Here is an 18,233-nt window from a genome sequence, read left to right as displayed (position 1 = left end):
TATAATTCAAGATGTCGCTTATGCCTCAGTAAGAGAGCTGCAATCAGTGAGAAGCATCTAAGAGGCTCTGAAGAATAGTAATGCTCTATCTCTTGGCCTTAGTGGTACATACAGGTGTTCACTTGCTGCCCTTTAATATGTGCATGTTCATCTGCATTCACTCTTTCTGTGTATACTATATAAAAACAAATTTTTAATTGCAGATTCCAAGGTCACAAAACCAGATATTTCAGTTCAATAGGTTAGGATGGCCCCAAGAAATGTGAATGTTTGTCAAGTTCCCATGATGATTCTGATAAAAGTAATCTGAGGACCATACTTCAAGAATCTGCTTATTATTTCTATGGGTTTGAACTCTTTGGTCTTGGAACTTGACATTTCACAAAGAGCTGCAACATGAATAAAGGAGGCAATTTATAATAAATAAACACACAACTCTTTCAATTCCAGAAATTATCACTTTACTATACAAAAAAACCTAAACATTTACAAAAGAAAATCAAAAGAAGTTGCATCTTTAGACCACATTGGGAAAGTTACACAAGAGTCTGATGAACAAACAACATCATAAAACGTCTCCGTACCATATCAGTACCATCCAGAGAAATCCAATCAACCATTATACCATAGGTTGAAGTGTTTAGTACCTGAAAGTCAACCCAGTGCCCTCTTGGTTTATCGTTTGCCTATAACAATATAAAACCCTAACGTCTTTACAAAACATGGAACTGTTGTCTATGAACTTTATAGGAATAAAATTTTGTTAAAGGAAATAAAATATTAAAAAGATGACATAGTTCAGCTGCCAATCAATGTTAAGATGCATTAAGTTATAACAGTCAATTCAAGCAACATTTTAATAATTATAGAAATGTGACTATAGTGTGCTGATATTCCAAGCAATCTTGTTATGGCATAGTTTTATTTTACATATATACAAATCATGTTATTGCATATACACATCAAGAAACTACTCCAGTCGTCACATCTCAAAGGTAGTGCCTATTTTTTAGGCAGAAATTTTCCTTTGGCTTCTTGTTCACAACAAAGGGCATAGGCAGCCATTTCTTTCCAAGAGTTCACTACATTCAAGGAAGTCTGGACTCCTAGCTTGTTGTTTTCCTCGTGGAATGATGAGCAGTACTGAGGATTTGAACTGATAAATAGTGTCTCTGATTGAACATTTCAAACATTAGCTACACTTTTGATTTCTGTGCTTCTACAAGACTGTATGACCCTTTCATGTTGGCTTTTCTAGCAAAGTAAATAATCATTCCAATGGCAGGTATTATTAAGGAGGATGCACAATAGAGCACGAGAAGTTCAGGAGAAAAATAGTGCTTGTTACTTTCTCTTCCTGGAAAATAACAAAATGGATGCAATTAATGTCTAGTATAAAAAGAAATTGTTTAATAATAATAGTTACATGTTTTATTTTAACAGTACAACTCGTTCTCTAAAGAGAAGTGAATCAAAGTAGTGATAAGAACCAACAGGACCCAAAATGCAGCATATTTCTTTGAATTATTCAAATAATCATTTAGCAGTTGCTATGGTCATGATGAGTCTAAAGATGACAGTTGTTGATTTCCACAAACTTGGATTCAAATAGATTCAGGTTCAATAGCAGAATGGAAGGAAGGGCGCAACTTTTTAGGGCTCATTTAGAAGAGCAAGAATAGGAGAAGAGGGTTTGCTTTGGGAAATAGAAACATATACTAAAGAACTAGGACTCTGATCATTATGAATTAAAATAACTAAACAGTTCTCCAAGAAAAGCCTTGTAACACCTAGAGTGTAACCATTATAGTCAAACACCACATATAAGATAGTAAGGGAAAGAATTCTTATCGATGGCTTTTTTAGAGATATATAGAAAACTTTATATTTTGTATTTCTGAAGTAGGGCATCTTAATATACATTATTCCTCTTCAGCATTTATATCATTTCTTGATAATATGAAGTTTTTTGGATAGCATTATGTTTTAGCTTAAATGTGACTTACTCAGAGAGACATTCTCTGACCTGCATCTCCTCCAGCCTAAATAAGAAACCCTAATATACGTTTTTTCCTAATATAGTTTTATAACCCACTACACTTTCCCTCCATAGCTCTAATCACAGCTTATAGTTAAACATTTGTTTGTTTGATTATCTATTAATTTTGGCTTCCTCCTTCAGACTGTGAATTACGTAAGCACATGTATCTAGTTTCTTTTTGATCCACCACTGAATAGCCAGTACCTGGCTCCTTGCTTGGAGTAGCTTGCACCCAATAAGTATCTTTTGAATAGTAATATATTTTTTTCTTTCTACATCCTGTCATTTTGTCATTTTGTTGTAAATTGGGTACATAAGGTAATAGTATACAAAAACTTTAAAATTAGTACTGTTTCTACTTACAAAAATCATCTGACAGCTACAATACTATTTAATATCTTAACCTTATAAGAACATCTATAGAAGATAGCATGGTATTTACTGAAGTTTCATCTCTATTTATATTTATGTTTGCACAGCACTGTATGACCTCACAAATATTGTTTCTTCAAGTTACGTATATATTGTCTCAGTCCTGGAAGAAACGAGTGATTTGACCTTGATAATCATTGCTTTACTTCTAGGAGTTTCTGATCACTGGAGATCAACCAAGAAGAAAAGAATCAATGGAGTGGGGCTTCCCTGATGGCGCAGTGGTTGAGAATCTGCCTGCCAATGCAGGGGACATGTGTTCGAGCCCTGGTCTGGGAAGATCCCACATGCCGCGAAGCAACTAGGCCCGTGAGCCACAACTACTGAGCCTGCGCGTCTGGAGCCTGTGCTCCGCAACAAGAGAGGCGGCGATAGTGAGAGGCCCGCGCACCGCGATGAAGAGTGGTCCCCTCTTGCCGCAACTGGAGAAAGCCCTCGCGCAGAAACGAAGACCCATCGCAGCCATAAATAAATAAATAAATAAAATTTTAAAAGAATCACTGGAGTCAGATGACGGGAAGTCCATTTTTTTTGAATATTGAGGTCAAAAACACTTCACCATAAACATAATGAAAATTGCCTTATTTTTCTACTTTCCCTCGCTAGAGTAGAGCTAGTCAGAGTACAAGGGTAATATTTTAATAGAATTTCCATTATCATAATTATGGTTAGGCATCAATATTGATAACCTGCTGAGCAATGGTATCTCTGCTCCTATTGTTTTCTTTTCAATTTAATAAATACTATCTTTTGCCTTTGGTTTTCCCCTCAGATATCTGCAGTAAAATACAAATTCGCTGCTGAGTTGGTTACCAGGGCAACCTTCAAATACAATTTTCTATTAGCTGTATCAACACTGAAAATCCTGAAGACTCCCAACCATTTCTATCACTGGAATACATTCAAGCAGATGTATTTGTAAAAAAAAAAAAAAACAAACCAAAATTAATTTTAAAACTCAGCTAACTACAAAAGATGACTAGTTGAAAATTCCCAGGAAAAATGTCAAATTTTTGTTTCCATTCATTTGTAGTCATTTTAAACCATATTTAGTTTGGGGGTTCTAGTTGAGTGCCTAATGTGCTTTAATTGGTTCATTTAAATAATGAGTGAAAATGGCAAATATGTAAGTTACTAACTTAATAAAGTAATTAGAAAAGACAGCAATGTATGAGAGATAAAAACTAGAGAAGAAGTTTTGGTATGTCTTTAAAAGAGAATCGTTAGCTACAAAAAGAAATATAAAAATGTTAGGAGTCCAAGTTCCTGGGACTAGGCTTAATTAAAGGTGTTCTGGAGGCATTGAGGATTAAATAGGAATAAATGAATTTCAACCTACTCATAACCAAGCTCTCAATCCATCCAGAAACATCCCCAACCTCATTGGAAGCACTGATTACATACACCCTTGTGTCACGTTGAGTAACATGATACAAGGTAAATGTTCCATTCTTTGAACACATAGTAACTTCATTGGCCAGATCAACTCTTTTCAGGATAATCACTGCAGGTGGATGACTAAAAGTTTCACATGTAATCGTGATATTTTCCCCTTCTTTAACATTTCTTCATGGATGTATTGATATTGTTGTGTTCTGAGGAGGTACCATGAAGACAAGAAAACATACGGTAAGGTCTTGTAATCTTGAGAGATTTGGTCAGATGAGTAAAATTTTTACGCATTTTCTGACCCACATTTAAATTTTCTTTACACTGATGAGTAGTTGCTAACTCTGAGAGCCCAGTGCCAGAGGCTCTTAAGAATTGGCATTTGATTTCAAGAATGTTCACTTCAATTTTGGCTTCCAACACACAGTGGGAGCTCATTAGCACTCAAGGAGAGGGAGACAGAGTAGTAAAGGCTGACTTATTCTGCTTCCACTGATAAGATCAACAGATCCTACTGTGTGTTCACAGGAGGAGTTAGGAGGTTAAGAGGTTTCTGAAGTTTCTCTGCTGGGGCCACTGCCCCCTCCCTCCCTCTCTGCATCAGAATAGGGTAAAATGGACAAGGAGCTTGGATTTTCTAAGGAGACAGTTCTGTAGTCTAGAGTTTCCTTTATGTTGTCCAGCATTAAGATCACCATACTCAATTATTATCCTGAAGAGAGTCAATCCAGAAAATATGTAGTTACTGCGTGTTCAGAGAGTGGCACTCTCTTCTGGTAGGAAGGAAAAGGGTCTGGATAGAACCTTTCTTTTTCCACGTGCCAATTCTACTTCTCTAGTTTCCTTATAACCCCCAGGGAAAGGTTTTGAAAATACATTTAAACACTTTGGAAATGCAGGACCTCAGAGACCAATGATGAATTGTCAACGTTTAAAAAAGCAAACGGGAATTCTACACTGACCAATGATTGATTAATGTCAACTTCCTGGCTGAACTCCATAGGATAGAGCAGCTGTGCGTGATTATTTTAGGAAACACTAAGAAATAACCATAATCATCATGGAATTCAGTTCCATTTTGCCCACTCATTCACCTAATCCTTGAAATTCGTTACAATTCACCAAGCCTCTGACCGATTATAAAAAATAATTTAAAAAACCCAAAAAACAAACCTTTAACATCAAGTGTTAGGCTTCTTAATTGCAAGCCAACTTCATTTTTAGATTCACATTCGTATACTCCCGCATCCTCCAGCTGGGCCCTGTGGATGGTATATGCACCATCTGTAGACTTCAGCACTATGTAGCCTGACTCTGCTTTTTTCTTCAGGATTATCAAAGTTTGGGGAACATTTCCACATGTACAGGAGATAATGACAGTGTCTCCTTCCTTGACACTCTCAGAAGGAAAAGCTGTAAGTCGTATATCTTTTGGAGCAACTGTGGAAAGAATTTAAAGATACCTCTGACTGAATGAAATATAAACCAATCCCATATTAATTTAATGACAGTAACAATAGCTGTCAAGATGGTATTTGTGCTTACTGTTTGCAGTAAATATTTAGAGGGATAATTAAAGAAGTCAAGCATTTACTGGATTGTTGTAAATGATCACATTTTTAATAAAAGAAGACAACTCTTATGCTTCTTTCATGTCCCTTAATATAATTTTTTACCCAGCCTAGCCAACGAATAAGTGTTTTAAAAACAGCTGTAGATTTTAAATGTGAAAAAGAACTTTTTTTTTGGTCACACTGCTGTGCAAATATTTCTTTAAGTATAAAGGCCTTTACAGGCTTCTGAGTTCTGAGCTGGACAATCCCAGATCAAGAAATTAAGCTGTGCTTACAATCCTTAACAACACCAATTATCCTGGGCTAAGTACTTGACGTACAACATCTCTGCTAATACGCAACCCGTGGAGGGAGGTACCACATCACCATTTTATAAGTGAGATTCCCATTAAGTTCATCTGTTTTGTGACTTGATTTGATACTCTTTCCCCAACCAGAGCTACATCCTAAGGGCTTTCTTTAAGGTAGTGCATTGCCCTGCCAAGGTTCTTCCTTTAAAATACAAATTATTATTGTAATGATGTAACAAGAAAGTCACTAATGTCTTAGTGGAAACAATACCAAGGGGTAAGAGAGGAACTGACAGCTCTAGTGAAGAAGAGAACCTTGAACCCCCAAAGGGAAGGTATGAGGGAAATCCAAATCACTTCATGATTTTGCCCAAAACTGCCTAGAGCTTCATCCTGTCAACTAGGGATTGTTTTGTTCTCAGTCTTGCCTCTCCATCCTGGCAAGAATGGGTCTGGATCTGCTAACTTCATCCACCCTAGTGATTCTATGCCATTAAACTGATAAACCAGAGGGCATGGTCACTGCTACTCAATCTCAGAGTTTATAAAATGTTTAAGTGCCTTCTTAGGCTTCTAAGCACATACTAGCAGGCATCTTGTGAGATTACCACTCAGAGTTTAATCCAGCTAGATAAGGTAGCTTTAGTCCTAAGTAATTTCAAAATACATATATACATCTTCCTATCCTTATTTCAATGCCATAATCAACGCCTTGTAAGTGTAACTGGAACTCTTGGCACAGTTCCTGGATTCCACCTGCAGTTGAAAGAATTTTAGGATAAGTGACTTGGAATGGCTCATGCGGAAGTGCTATTCCAGGAGCTTTCCATGCAGAGGAAACACCATGAGCTCTTCAAAATGCTCAATGCATTCTGTTTTAGTAAAAATTTTGTTTGTTTCAAAAAGGACTTTGTTCAAAACCAGTAACACAACCAAAATAAGACAAGCAATCATAACTCATTGAATCACTTAGCTCACCTTGGATAATTAATTCGACTTCTTTTCTGCTTATTCCAACCTGGTTAATGCCTTCACAGACATAAATACCAGAATCTTCCATTTTTGTAGACGTTAAGGTAAGAGTGGTGTTCTCAGAAAGAGGCTGTAGATCCCCATTACTTAGCAGCCTGCTCCACAGGATTTTCGGAGCTGGAAGGCCATCGCTAGAGCATGTCATATTCACAGATCTACCTTCCTCCAGGATGGAGGAGGGGCTGACCAAGATGGTTGTATCCCCGGGAGCAACTGAAAAAGTAGGGACACTTGTTAGCTTGACTCTTTATACGCCGAGTTCCAAAGAGTTTTGATAATGTTGCGAAACTGGGCTATGGATTCACGGATTAGAACAATTTATAAATCTTGATAACTTTCCAAAAGAGGTTTCTGTCCCCATTTACTTTAGCAGATACAGAACGATAGAGAGTAGAATATGGACACATCCTGGATATTTTCCAATGGAAATAAATTCTATAGAAACTCTCTTACTATCAAAGAATGGATGATCAATGATAGTATATATTGACATTTATGGTACATTAAACATGACCATGAACTATGTGAATCACCTGTGAAAAGGTGGACTCTATTTTTCTACCTCTTGAATCTAGGCTGTCCTTGTCACTAACCTTGACCAATATATCCTGGAAGAAGTAACACAGTAGGACTTCCAAGCCCAGGCCCCAAGAGGCCCCTTTCATGATCACCCTCTTGAAATACTGCACTCTGGTGACTAAACCTAGGCTACCTTCCTTGAGAGACACCACATGGAGAAAGAAAGGCCAAGAAACACCAGAGAAGGCCCAGACATGTGAGTGAGGCCACCTAGGACCATCCCCCACTGACCTGCCAACTGACTGACAAGGCATGAATGAGTTCATCTAGTACCACATTGAACAAACTGCCCATCTGACCTCTTCCCAAATTGCCAGCTTAGAATCATAAGCCAATAAACAGTTGTTTTAAGCACTGGGGGTGGTTTGTTATAATAATCATTATTTTGTTGTTCCTTTTCAATTATTTTTTTCCACAATGGTTTTAACTATCAACCTCATGTTAATTCTTGCCTGGCAACCATGATTTAAAAAAATTCATATTAAATTGTGGGTACATCATGCATGTACTTACCATTAACATATAACATCTGTGTACTCTGCCTTTGTTTGGGTTCAAATTCCATTTCATCAATAGGTAACTTAGCCAGACAAACAAGAACTTTTCCAGTATCTTCAGTGGTGGGGATGAAGGTCATTTCCAAACTCTTGGTCTCTAGGGATTTCTTACTTACATCTTCCAAAAAGATTTTATTCTTCATAATACTCTCCCCTTTAAGTAATTCAATTTCCAGCCGGTCAAAAGGATACACATCAGGAACCTTACAGCTTACAGTGACTGGGTTTCCACTCACTAACAGACCACTCATCTCAATTTCTGGATCTCTAAGGAAGGCTGCAAATGTCAAGCAAAAATGATGTTTATATGTGACAGTCAAGGAAAAACAGAACTAATCTCTATTAAATGCAAAAGTCTCAAAATGCAGATTTTAATTCACCTGGGATAGGATGATCACTAATATATAAATAACAACATTAAGTATAAATATTTATGACATTAAATATAAATAACGCTGGAAACAAAAAATACCTAACACATCAAATCATCAGGTAATAAATATACTTCTTATTCTTCTCTAGTGATGCAATCTTGCTGACAGCTATGGACTGGTCTTTTCAATGGACATGGCAGCTTCCACCATCCTATTTAGTAACTATATATTTTAAACATCTTAAATATTTTCCAGGATGTATTGGATATTTACTATGTGCTAGTCCCTTAACATTCATTATCTCAGTCTTCAAAACGGCATAATCTAATGGGTATTAACTTATTTTACAGCTAGATAAACTTATATAGAATATATTTTACAGCTAGGGAAACATAGAGGCTAAGAGTCTGCCATTTGGCATCATATCCAGTAAGTTACTGAGCTGAGATCAGAATCTCTGTTTCCTTGAGCTCAGAGCCCAGGCTTGGTTTCACAGAGCCACTCAGCCTCTCATCTCAAATAAGACCCAAGGGCACTTCTCAGTTTAGACATTTTCATTTGCAATGGCCAAGTTTAGGCAGAAAGTCTTAAATGTTCCTTGGATCATACTTGTAGTTAAGAAAAAACTATGAGATTTAGATTCTGAATAACATTTATAACACATCTTATGCAAATCAATAGAAGTGAGATCAGAGTGGTTATCAAGAGCAAGAGCCATGCTAAACTTTTTTTCTCCTTAAGCAAAATGTTGTTAAAGTGATACATTCTCTAATGTTTCTGTACGATGGGAAGGCTTCACTGCTGGGAATGTGCCTACATCAGCAGGTCCTGGACTCTTGGTAATATGATAACGCAATAAATTTACCCTTCCTCTGAGAGATTCAAATCCCTTTAAGGACATACTCTAACTCATGCTGAACAAACTCCTGAGGGGTAACACAAGTTTGGGCAGGATTTCTGGAGGAAAATCTCTACAATTGTTCTCTTGAATTCCACTGAATCAAAACAAGGCAGAATAACCTTCTCAAAAGTGTAACTTTAGGATCACTTTGCATATTTTCTCCCTCGTTCATTATAAACCGAGGAACCCCAGCAATGTCAATTCATAGAGATTTGAGGCTGTAAAGGATTTTTGTTAAGGTGACAAGAACAGCAAGAAAAACTGTAGTGTACGTATGGGGTGTAAATCAATATTCAAATCTAGTGCAGTCTCCTGGTTCTACTTTTTATCTGCCACTGACCATCCCCAGTGACCAATCTAACTCCCTGGCTTTCTCTTGCTCCCCATTGCCTCATTTCTCCCATCATGCCAATCGGCTTTCAAATGTGCCTTCAAAACAGTATGCTTGGGCCTCACCCCCAATTCAAATAATTGAGCAGCAGTCATCCCACCCTGTTACCTGAGTGGATACTGACTCCACTCCTTGCACACAACCACCTCTGTACACCCCACATACACCCAGAGGGGCATGGGAAGCAGGGAGCATGCAGTGTGTTCAAGTCCATGATGAGAGAGTATCGACAAGACACAACCTAAGCATTGCAGATGCTGGGTTCATATGTAATATCTACTTAAGATTTAGGCCAATTAAATTACATCAAAAATTCTGGTTCAGAGATTTAGGAACCATTCACAATGCTAAATTCCCCTTCTAAACACAAGGATCTTGTCATGTATCACAGATTCGCATTCTGTTTCTTCCAGTGGAACTGGGAACAACAACAACAAAACAGTAAACAATTCTGAAAACCACTTACAGTAGAGCTCCACATGGATTCCCTTTTCCAGTTTCTTATGCCCACATGTCACGGTGCACAGATAAAAATGTTCGTTCTCAAATCTCACAGGGCTCAGGGTCAACGTGGACTTGGACCCCTCGCTCCTCACCTTCCCGTTCAGAGGGCTGTCTATCTGGGTTCTCCAAGAGAAAGATGGGGACTCGCAACCCATGACATCACAGGTCAACACAACTGAGTCGCCAATCTGAGCAGCAATCTGGGATCCAGGAGAGATCTCTACAGTAAACATTTTCTCTGGGGGATAAAAGAACAAGACGAAAAGACGATAAGATTCTTTTCTTCTTTCACCACAGCTCAATATATGGTCTTTTTTTTTCCTGGCCGCTTTTCAGCTAACATCTATGCCAGGAATAAATTACTCCTTTCCACCTTGGGACCTTCAGAAATGAAACCACATCTTTTAAGAACAAATGCACAAGACGCTGTTGATTCATTCATTCAACAGAATGAATAAGGATAAAAAATTGTCAAGACAGAGATTGGCATCTTTTCAACCAAAAAAATTCATTCTCCACTCAAATGTAGTTTATCAAATCCCTGTAACGGTGGAACAACAGCTCAAAAATATAAGAGGTTCCAGTGTGTCAAGCATTGTGTAAACCACTTTACATATATTATCTTATTTAATCCTCACAACTTCATGAACTGGTACTATTAATTGTCTCCCTCTCCTCCTCTTCTTCCTCCTCCTCTTTCTTCTGGAGGAAAAATGATAAATAACCTCACCCAGCTTACAAGTGGCAAAATTAGGACTTGAAGCCAGATGGGTCTGATTCAAGATCCCAGCTTTTCAATTGCTTGAACAACTAAATCCAATCATCCTCATGTGGAGATAAAACAAAATCTAAGAAAAGTACTGAAAAAAGCTATACAAATATGTCCTCTGATTAGAAGCAATACCCGTAACAGACCAGCACTTAGAGCTTCTGTATCAACAGGATAAAGCTGTACCATTGAAAGTCACACAGAATCACACTGAAAGTGAAGTCAAAATCTAAGCATTAAAGTGGCATGCAGGCCACCTCTTAAATTTGTTTGATACAATATAAAAATACTTTACTATTGACTCAGGGGCTGAAAACTGAGATGCCAGGGCAAACTCCTAAGTCTCAGATATCCAGAAAAGCTCTTTGGCTGCCAGTGCCGTCCCTGCTAGTTGTTTCTGACTAGATTGTGAAGAGTTTTATGTGACTATTTTAAGAAATGTGAATTTTAATTTATATGCAATTAGGGTTTGGTTGAAGTCATATAAAATGTGCACCTTTCTTGTTTAAGGTAGATAACTCTGGTAGCAGTGCATAGGATTATGTTGGGGGACAGAATGATAGCAGGGTGACCATTTAAAGACAATTAGCTATAGTTGAAAAACCATGGAGTTTGGGGTTTAAATGGGTCTCTGTTAAATGCCACTAATGAGCTATGTGACTCTAGGCAAATTGTCAATTATTCTGTGCCTGTGTTTTTATTCGCCTCATAAGGTTGTGGTAAAGAAAAAAGACATAACATTTATAAAGTGGAAAGAGAATTCCTGGCAAATATTAGATGTACAAGCAATAAGGGTCATTATTAATCTCTGGGAGGCACTATTCTCTCATCTGTAAAATGGATATAAAATACGTACTCATTAGTTATTTCTTGAAGATTAGAGGAAACATATGTAAAGTACCTGGAATATAGCTGGTGGTCAGCGGATGTTATTTATTGATAAGAACATCTTTCAAGAGTCCAAGTGAGAGATGATAAACTAAGGCAATGACAAGAGGGTTGAAGAAAAGAGGTCAGATTCTAGGGATCATACTGAGGTAGAACTGACAGGTTTTGGTGATATGGAATAGGAACATGAATTTCAGAGTAAACAGCATATAATACATAGTTCAAATCTTGGCAGTCCAGAGTTAGAAGGGAGGAGGACCAGATGTGGGAATCTGAGAATACTAATATTCAAGGGGCAGAAGGAAGAGAGAAAGCCAAGGGATGAGGCAGTGAAAGAATGATGAGAAATGGAAAGGAACCAGAAAAGCAGGGCCATGGAAGTTCTGGCAGGAAAGATTTCCAAGAAGCATGAGTAAGATGAATATATAATTGTATTAAAGTACATGACGATCAGATGGATCATCAATAAAAGTTAACAAAGTAATTTTGGCATTGAAGCTATTTCACTATTGCTTAAATCCGAATGATGGCCGCTTTACCAGTCCTTTTTTTCACATTCTGCTTACCTTGAACAATTAATTTCACCTCTTTTCTGTCTTTCCCAACCAGATTAACTCCTTCACACACATAAATTCCAGAATCTTCCATCCTCATAGCAATTAAAGTGAGAGTTGCATTCTCAGAAAGGAGCTGTAGATTCCCATTGTCTAATTTCTTGCTCCAGAAAATCTGTGGAGCTGGTAGACCTTCACTGGTACATGTCATCGTCACGGAGTCACCTTCTTGCAGGCTTGTGGAGGGACTCACAGATATAACTGTGTCCTTGGGTGAGACTGAGAAGGCAGGGCACAATAGTAGTCATTGCTAAGCATCATCTTGATCCAATAGGGCTACTGTATTTCTCTCATACACTTTATTTACATGCTTTCACAAATTTGACAAACTTTCTCTGCCAAACTAGTGTAAAGAATTGTTGAGTTGGGCTTCCCTGGTGGCGCAGTGGTTGAGAATCTGCCTGCCAATGCAGGGGACATGGGTTCGAGCCCTGGTCTGGGAAGATCCCACATGCCGTGGAGCAACTAGGGCCGTGAGCCACAACTACTGAGCCTGCATGTCTGGAGCCTGTGCTCCGCAACAAGAGAGGCCGTGATAGTGAGAGGTCCGCGCACCGCGATGAAGAGTGGCCCCCGCTCGCCGCAACTAGAGAAAGCCCTCGCACAGAAACGGAGACCCAACACAGCCAAAAATTTAAAAATTAATTAATTAATTTAAAAAAAGAATTGCTGAGTCATAAAAATTAGTCAATCCAGTTTCTGACTAATTTGATGGAGTTACTTTTTTTGATGTTTGGTGTTTTCAGATGGCCATAGATAGTCAGAAATTTAGAAAACCCTTAGAATAATGTGGTTCAATCTCCCAGGTAAGGTAGAAGTTCCGGCTCAGCTTCCTTGACAAAGGTTCATTCAAGTCAGCTTCAACACTTATGGTGCAAGGAAATCCACTGCCTTATAGTAAATACAGTCCATTTGATTTTGGACAGCTCTAATTATTAGAACATTTTCCCTTTATTGAGCTGAACTCTTCCTCTTTGTAACTAACTTTTATACTCTGGTCATAGTTCAGTCCTCTACTGCTAAAGAATATATCAAATCCCACTTCTACATGACTGTCTTTCAAATACTTAGTTATAGCTCTCGTTTCCAAGTTTTATATTCTCTAGGAAAAATATCTATTTTGACTGTTCTTCTCAAAACATTGATAAAACTTTTCCATCTCATTCTCTTTCAGCTAAACATGTTATAGAAGGCAATACTTCTTTTAAGTATGGTGTCAAAGCAGACCAGAGCATTTTAGTCTAGAACAAAGCACAGTGAGTCCACTCCTACCAATTTTGGGATTTCAAGACTGTCTCAGCTCCCCCAGCCGTCTCAGGGAGCATGGAGACAATCAAACCTCATCTCCTCTCTCTCGCCCCACACATATGTGTCCAGGTGAGCATACATATATTCACTCACACACAGAATAAGTGCCCACCTTGTAAAATCTCTATATCTTGATATTTCAAGGCATGGTATAAGAGTTTATGAAACATGATTAAAAAAACATTTTATCACTTGAGCCTATTTCCTACTACCCAATCAGGTGGTATTAGTAGTCCTCTTTGATAGACTGCGAAATTAAGTGGCCCAAATTCACACAGTTAGTGGAGCCAGAACTTAAGCTCAACTCTTCTCAACACAAATTTGGTGCGCTTTTTATTAAATCATGCTATTGACAAAAATTATGCTCTCAATGAATCAAAATGGTGTAAAAACTACAAACACGTTTCTTCTTGACTTTAGCTGCTAAGTTTACTGCTGTATAGATCCAAGACTAAATTCCCATAGACTTTACACAAGTACTTACTGTAGACTTGCAGTTTTTTTGTAGTCTCCCTTACTTGGGGTTGAGAATCAATTTCATTAATGTGTAATGTAGCTTGACAAACAAGAGCTTTCCCAATATCCTCATCAATAGGAGTGAAGGTTACTTCCAAACTCTTCGTTTCCTGGGACTTCATTTCTGAAACCTCCAGAAAGTTCTGTGTCTTCACGGAACGGTTGCCCTTCAGTAATTCTATCTCCAGCCTTTCAAATGGGTAAACATCAGGGACCAAACACGTGACTGTGACTGGCTTCCCAACCTCCAGGGGGCCACTCAAATGAATCTCTGGGTCCTTAGGGAAAGCTGCAACATTCAAACAAATACATGCAAATGGACTTTTTGTTCATGTTGTATGAGGTCCCTTACTGATTTAAATCAATGTAAACTAAATCTAATATGTTTGCGAATACAGTCTTAATACAGCAGAATTAATTGTTTAAATAGCCTTTCATGGTTTGGGGTAGGTTCAAGAACTGGAATCTCCTGTTAGAGAGTTCAGTTCTGACGCTGCATGTACTAAGTGTTGCATGTTATCAGAGTAAAAGGAGGGAGAAGAAATTCATGTTTATTGAATACTTATGTGTGCCCATCACTGTGCTATTCATTTAACACCAATGACTTTATTTTATCCTCACAACAACCCTAAGAAATAGATATCACAATTCACAGATATGAAAACATAAACTTAGCACATGTGCATAACTTTCCTAAGGTCACACAGCTAGTAATGGTAAAGCTGGGATTTAAACTCAGGATTTTTATTATTCTATACTGCTATTGAAGATTTTTTTTATGTTATATCACATTCTCTTATTTTAGTGAGGGCAGATATATTTCATTTTATGGATAAGGAACCTGAGTCTTAGAATGTCATTGCAAAGAATAGTTATTGGGCAAGATATGCTAAGAAATGAAAAGAACAACTCTAAATAATTGACTTCTGAAAAATGGTGCCTCTGACAGGCATTCATCCACCAGAAAGGTACACCTGTGCAGTCTTTAAATTCTGGAAGGCATATTTGCCTCCCAAAATGCCTAACTCAAAGTCTAACTAATACTCCACTTGAACTTTTTAGTGTCAAGGGACACACTAGTTCAGTCAGCTATTGCTTTCCTTGCAAGGCTACTTTTCATTGCAAACCGCCAGGATGGTAACACATTGGCTCGATTCAAGACTGTGAAATAAGAATACAAAGTTTCCAACTCTAAAGAATATTACAATCAAATGTGGAATGGAGACAGGACTGTTAAACATAATGAAAGACAGACATTCTTGAAAAAAAAACAGAAAACTTCAGCCAAGATAATTAAAGCCAGAAGGGCCTTCATTTCTCTTTTTAAATCTTCAACTATTTGGTACTTGAGAGGAAAGGCAAAGGAACTGGAAATGTTTTGCTATGTGAAGAAACAGTATTTTTCATTTTTCCACCAATAGTCCTGTCCCTCATATTCTGAAAGAAATGCACTTATAATCCACATAGTTTGCTGTCAGGTAATACAAGAACTCACTACTTTCCCCTCTATTTACATAAGGGGGCCTTTCAAGGAGCTCAGGAGGCTGCACAGACATAAACTCTGCATGTACAACCAGCATAATTGAAAGCAGCCGGCCAGGCATGGTTTCTTGGGAAGCACTAGCAACATACTGGCTTCTTGAAGAATCAGTTAAGGTTACTGGACAAAGTTGGCTCCACTACAGCAGAAGAGAAGCAACATAAGTAGAAAAGATAATGAAATGAGGTCTTCCTGAAGAGATGACTATCAAGGATTCCAGTATTTTGGAAAGAGCAGTAACCAGAATGCAAGTGATTTATTTCAGGTTATTGTTTCACTCCTTTTGCTAACTTTCTTTGCTGGATTGAGAATGGATTGGGATACATTTTGGTAGGCTGGTAAACGAGGGGTATTCATTCACATTCACAAGGCAAATCTAGTTCATTATACAAATATCTTTGAGGTTGAGCGATTGGGCATTAAGACTTAATGGCACCAAACAAAAACAAAAACAAAACATCTTAAATTTATCTCTGCCAAAGTCAAATGAGTGAAATGTTTGCAGATATTTTTCTTCTAGCTAAAGGGGAAAATTTTGTACAGAAGCCCATTACTAAATTATAGATCACCTTCTTAATCTTTAAATTAATTTTAAGCACCAAACTGCATAAGAATAAATAAATGGGAAACCCCTGAAGTATGGAATTCATAAATCATTTAGACACATGGACAAGTAAACATATAAGCATATAATTGAATAGAAATTTTTTTAAATAAAATAAACAGAACCTTAGAGATCTTCACTTTATGGTTAAGAAAACAGAAGCCCAGAGAAGTTGAGTCTAACCCATGGTCACCATGTTTGTGGCAGAGTTGGAAATAGAAGCTAGGATCTAGGCCTCTGGTCTAGTGCTAGGTTCAGCTGTCTCTAGCTTTCTCAGTACACTAGGTCCTCTAGCCAAGAATCTGGACATGAATATACTTTTTTCTTTCTTTTCTTTTAAAAACTTATTTTAAAGCAAAATGGAGAGAAAATCAAATATTCTTTTAAGTACTCACAGTAGATCTCCACTGGGATTCCTTTTTCCAGTTTCTGAGACTCACAAATCACTGTGCACAGGTAATAGTGTTCATTCCCCAGACTAACAGGATCCATGGTCAGCGTGGATTTGGTCCCCTCATTTCTCACCTTCCCGTTCAGCGGACTGTCTATCTGAGTTCTCCAGGAGAACGATGGTGACTCGCAGCCTGTTGTGCTACAAGTCAGTGAGATGGAGTCACCAATCTGAGCAATAATTTTGGATTCAGGGAAGATGTCGATTTTAAAAGCTTGAGCTGTGAAGGCAAAAAGGAAAAAACAAACACTGGTTTGTTGAGTATTCTAGTCCTTCTTCTCTGTTCTAGTATAACACCCAAAATACAATCTGGCTGATCTCTTTCCTAAACTGCTTCCAACTAATGCAAGGCAACATTGGAGTCACTTTCAAAAGAAGGTGTTGAAATCATCTTTGCTTAGGAGAACTCTCACTCTGACCTTGATGCCCATTTATCAGAGTTGTTTTGTCACTAGCTAAGTTTGCTCTCATTATCAAGTGCAGGAAACCAAAGAGACAGACCTTCCTAGAGATAGAATCCAATTACTCAATTGACATTGGAAAAAGGTATCCAAAAAACATCAACTTTGCGGCTCTAACTATGACAATATAATGGTGTCTAACAATACTCAATAGCACATTAAAAGTTAGGTTAAATTAAGTTTTCCCACTCTTTAAAAATCCTAGTGCCTTTCTTTACGACCATAACAAAACTGACTGAAGCCAAAATCAGGGCTAAAATGGAATGCTAGCATTTGGAACAAATCAAGGAGAAGAACTTACAAACTGCAAACACCATCCAAAGTATATTTGAGGCTCCAAAGATCACAACCATCTTCCTAGGCATTTTAAGTTGCTGTTGTTATGAGAAAATAATGGTTCCAAAACCCTTCTTTCTGTCCCCACTGAAAGTGCCTGGGAAGTCTTGAGCTCCTAAAGCCAGTGAGGTTCAGTGAGGAATGAAATAGAAAGTCTGCTCTTTATAAAGAGTCTTGTTGCAGAGACACAGAGGCGGAGGGAAATCCCTTCAAGGGGAAACCCGGAGCAGAGCCAGAAAAAAAGTTTAACTGACACCCAGCCAAGTCCAGTATTAACCCCTTCCGTTGCTCTCAGTACTGAAACTACTATCTCTGCCCTAGAAAAAGAAAACACTTCCAAGGCTATAAAATTAAAACTTTTCCTGATTTTTCATTCCAAAAGGATATCTTTGCATGAAACATATAAAGTAATGCTTGTGGCAGAATAAGGCTTTCTGACTCCAATGGGGAAAAGAGAGAGAGAAAAATAGTAAATTACACTCTAGTTTTTGAAGTGGCTAAACAAGCACTGTCATGTGAACTGATTTTTCTCCATTAGGAAGATATATTTGCAATTCTAAAACAGGGACTAAATTTCCTCTTGCAAAAAAAAGGAAAAGATCCTTTCTTTTGATGAGTTATTTTTTAAAAGAGAGACAGCATAGTTTCTTAGTTTTATACTTTTTATTCACAACATAGTTTT

General features: G+C 37.8%; 1 protein-coding gene across 1 annotated transcript; it reads right to left on the bottom strand.

Annotated features, from left to right (window-relative positions):
- Positions 1-444: 444 nt before the first annotated feature.
- Positions 445-17,699, bottom strand: VCAM1 (vascular cell adhesion molecule 1). The gene is made up of 9 exons (XM_059900531.1): positions 17,517-17,699; positions 16,699-16,974; positions 14,128-14,448; positions 12,288-12,554; positions 10,027-10,302; positions 7,851-8,171; positions 6,705-6,971; positions 5,036-5,302; positions 445-1,357 (listed from the first exon to the last, which is right to left on the bottom strand). Exons 1-9 carry the CDS (start codon positions 17,578-17,580, stop codon positions 1,197-1,199), a joined length of 2,220 nt encoding a protein of 739 aa, XP_059756514.1. The 5' UTR covers positions 17,581-17,699; the 3' UTR covers positions 445-1,196.
- Positions 17,700-18,233: the final 534 nt, after the last annotated feature.

This window comes from Balaenoptera ricei, chromosome 1 (genome assembly GCF_028023285.1).
Source record: "Balaenoptera ricei isolate mBalRic1 chromosome 1, mBalRic1.hap2, whole genome shotgun sequence".
Lineage (NCBI taxonomy): Eukaryota > Metazoa > Chordata > Mammalia > Artiodactyla > Balaenopteridae > Balaenoptera > Balaenoptera ricei.
This window is presented reverse-complemented; position numbering and strand designations above follow the sequence as displayed.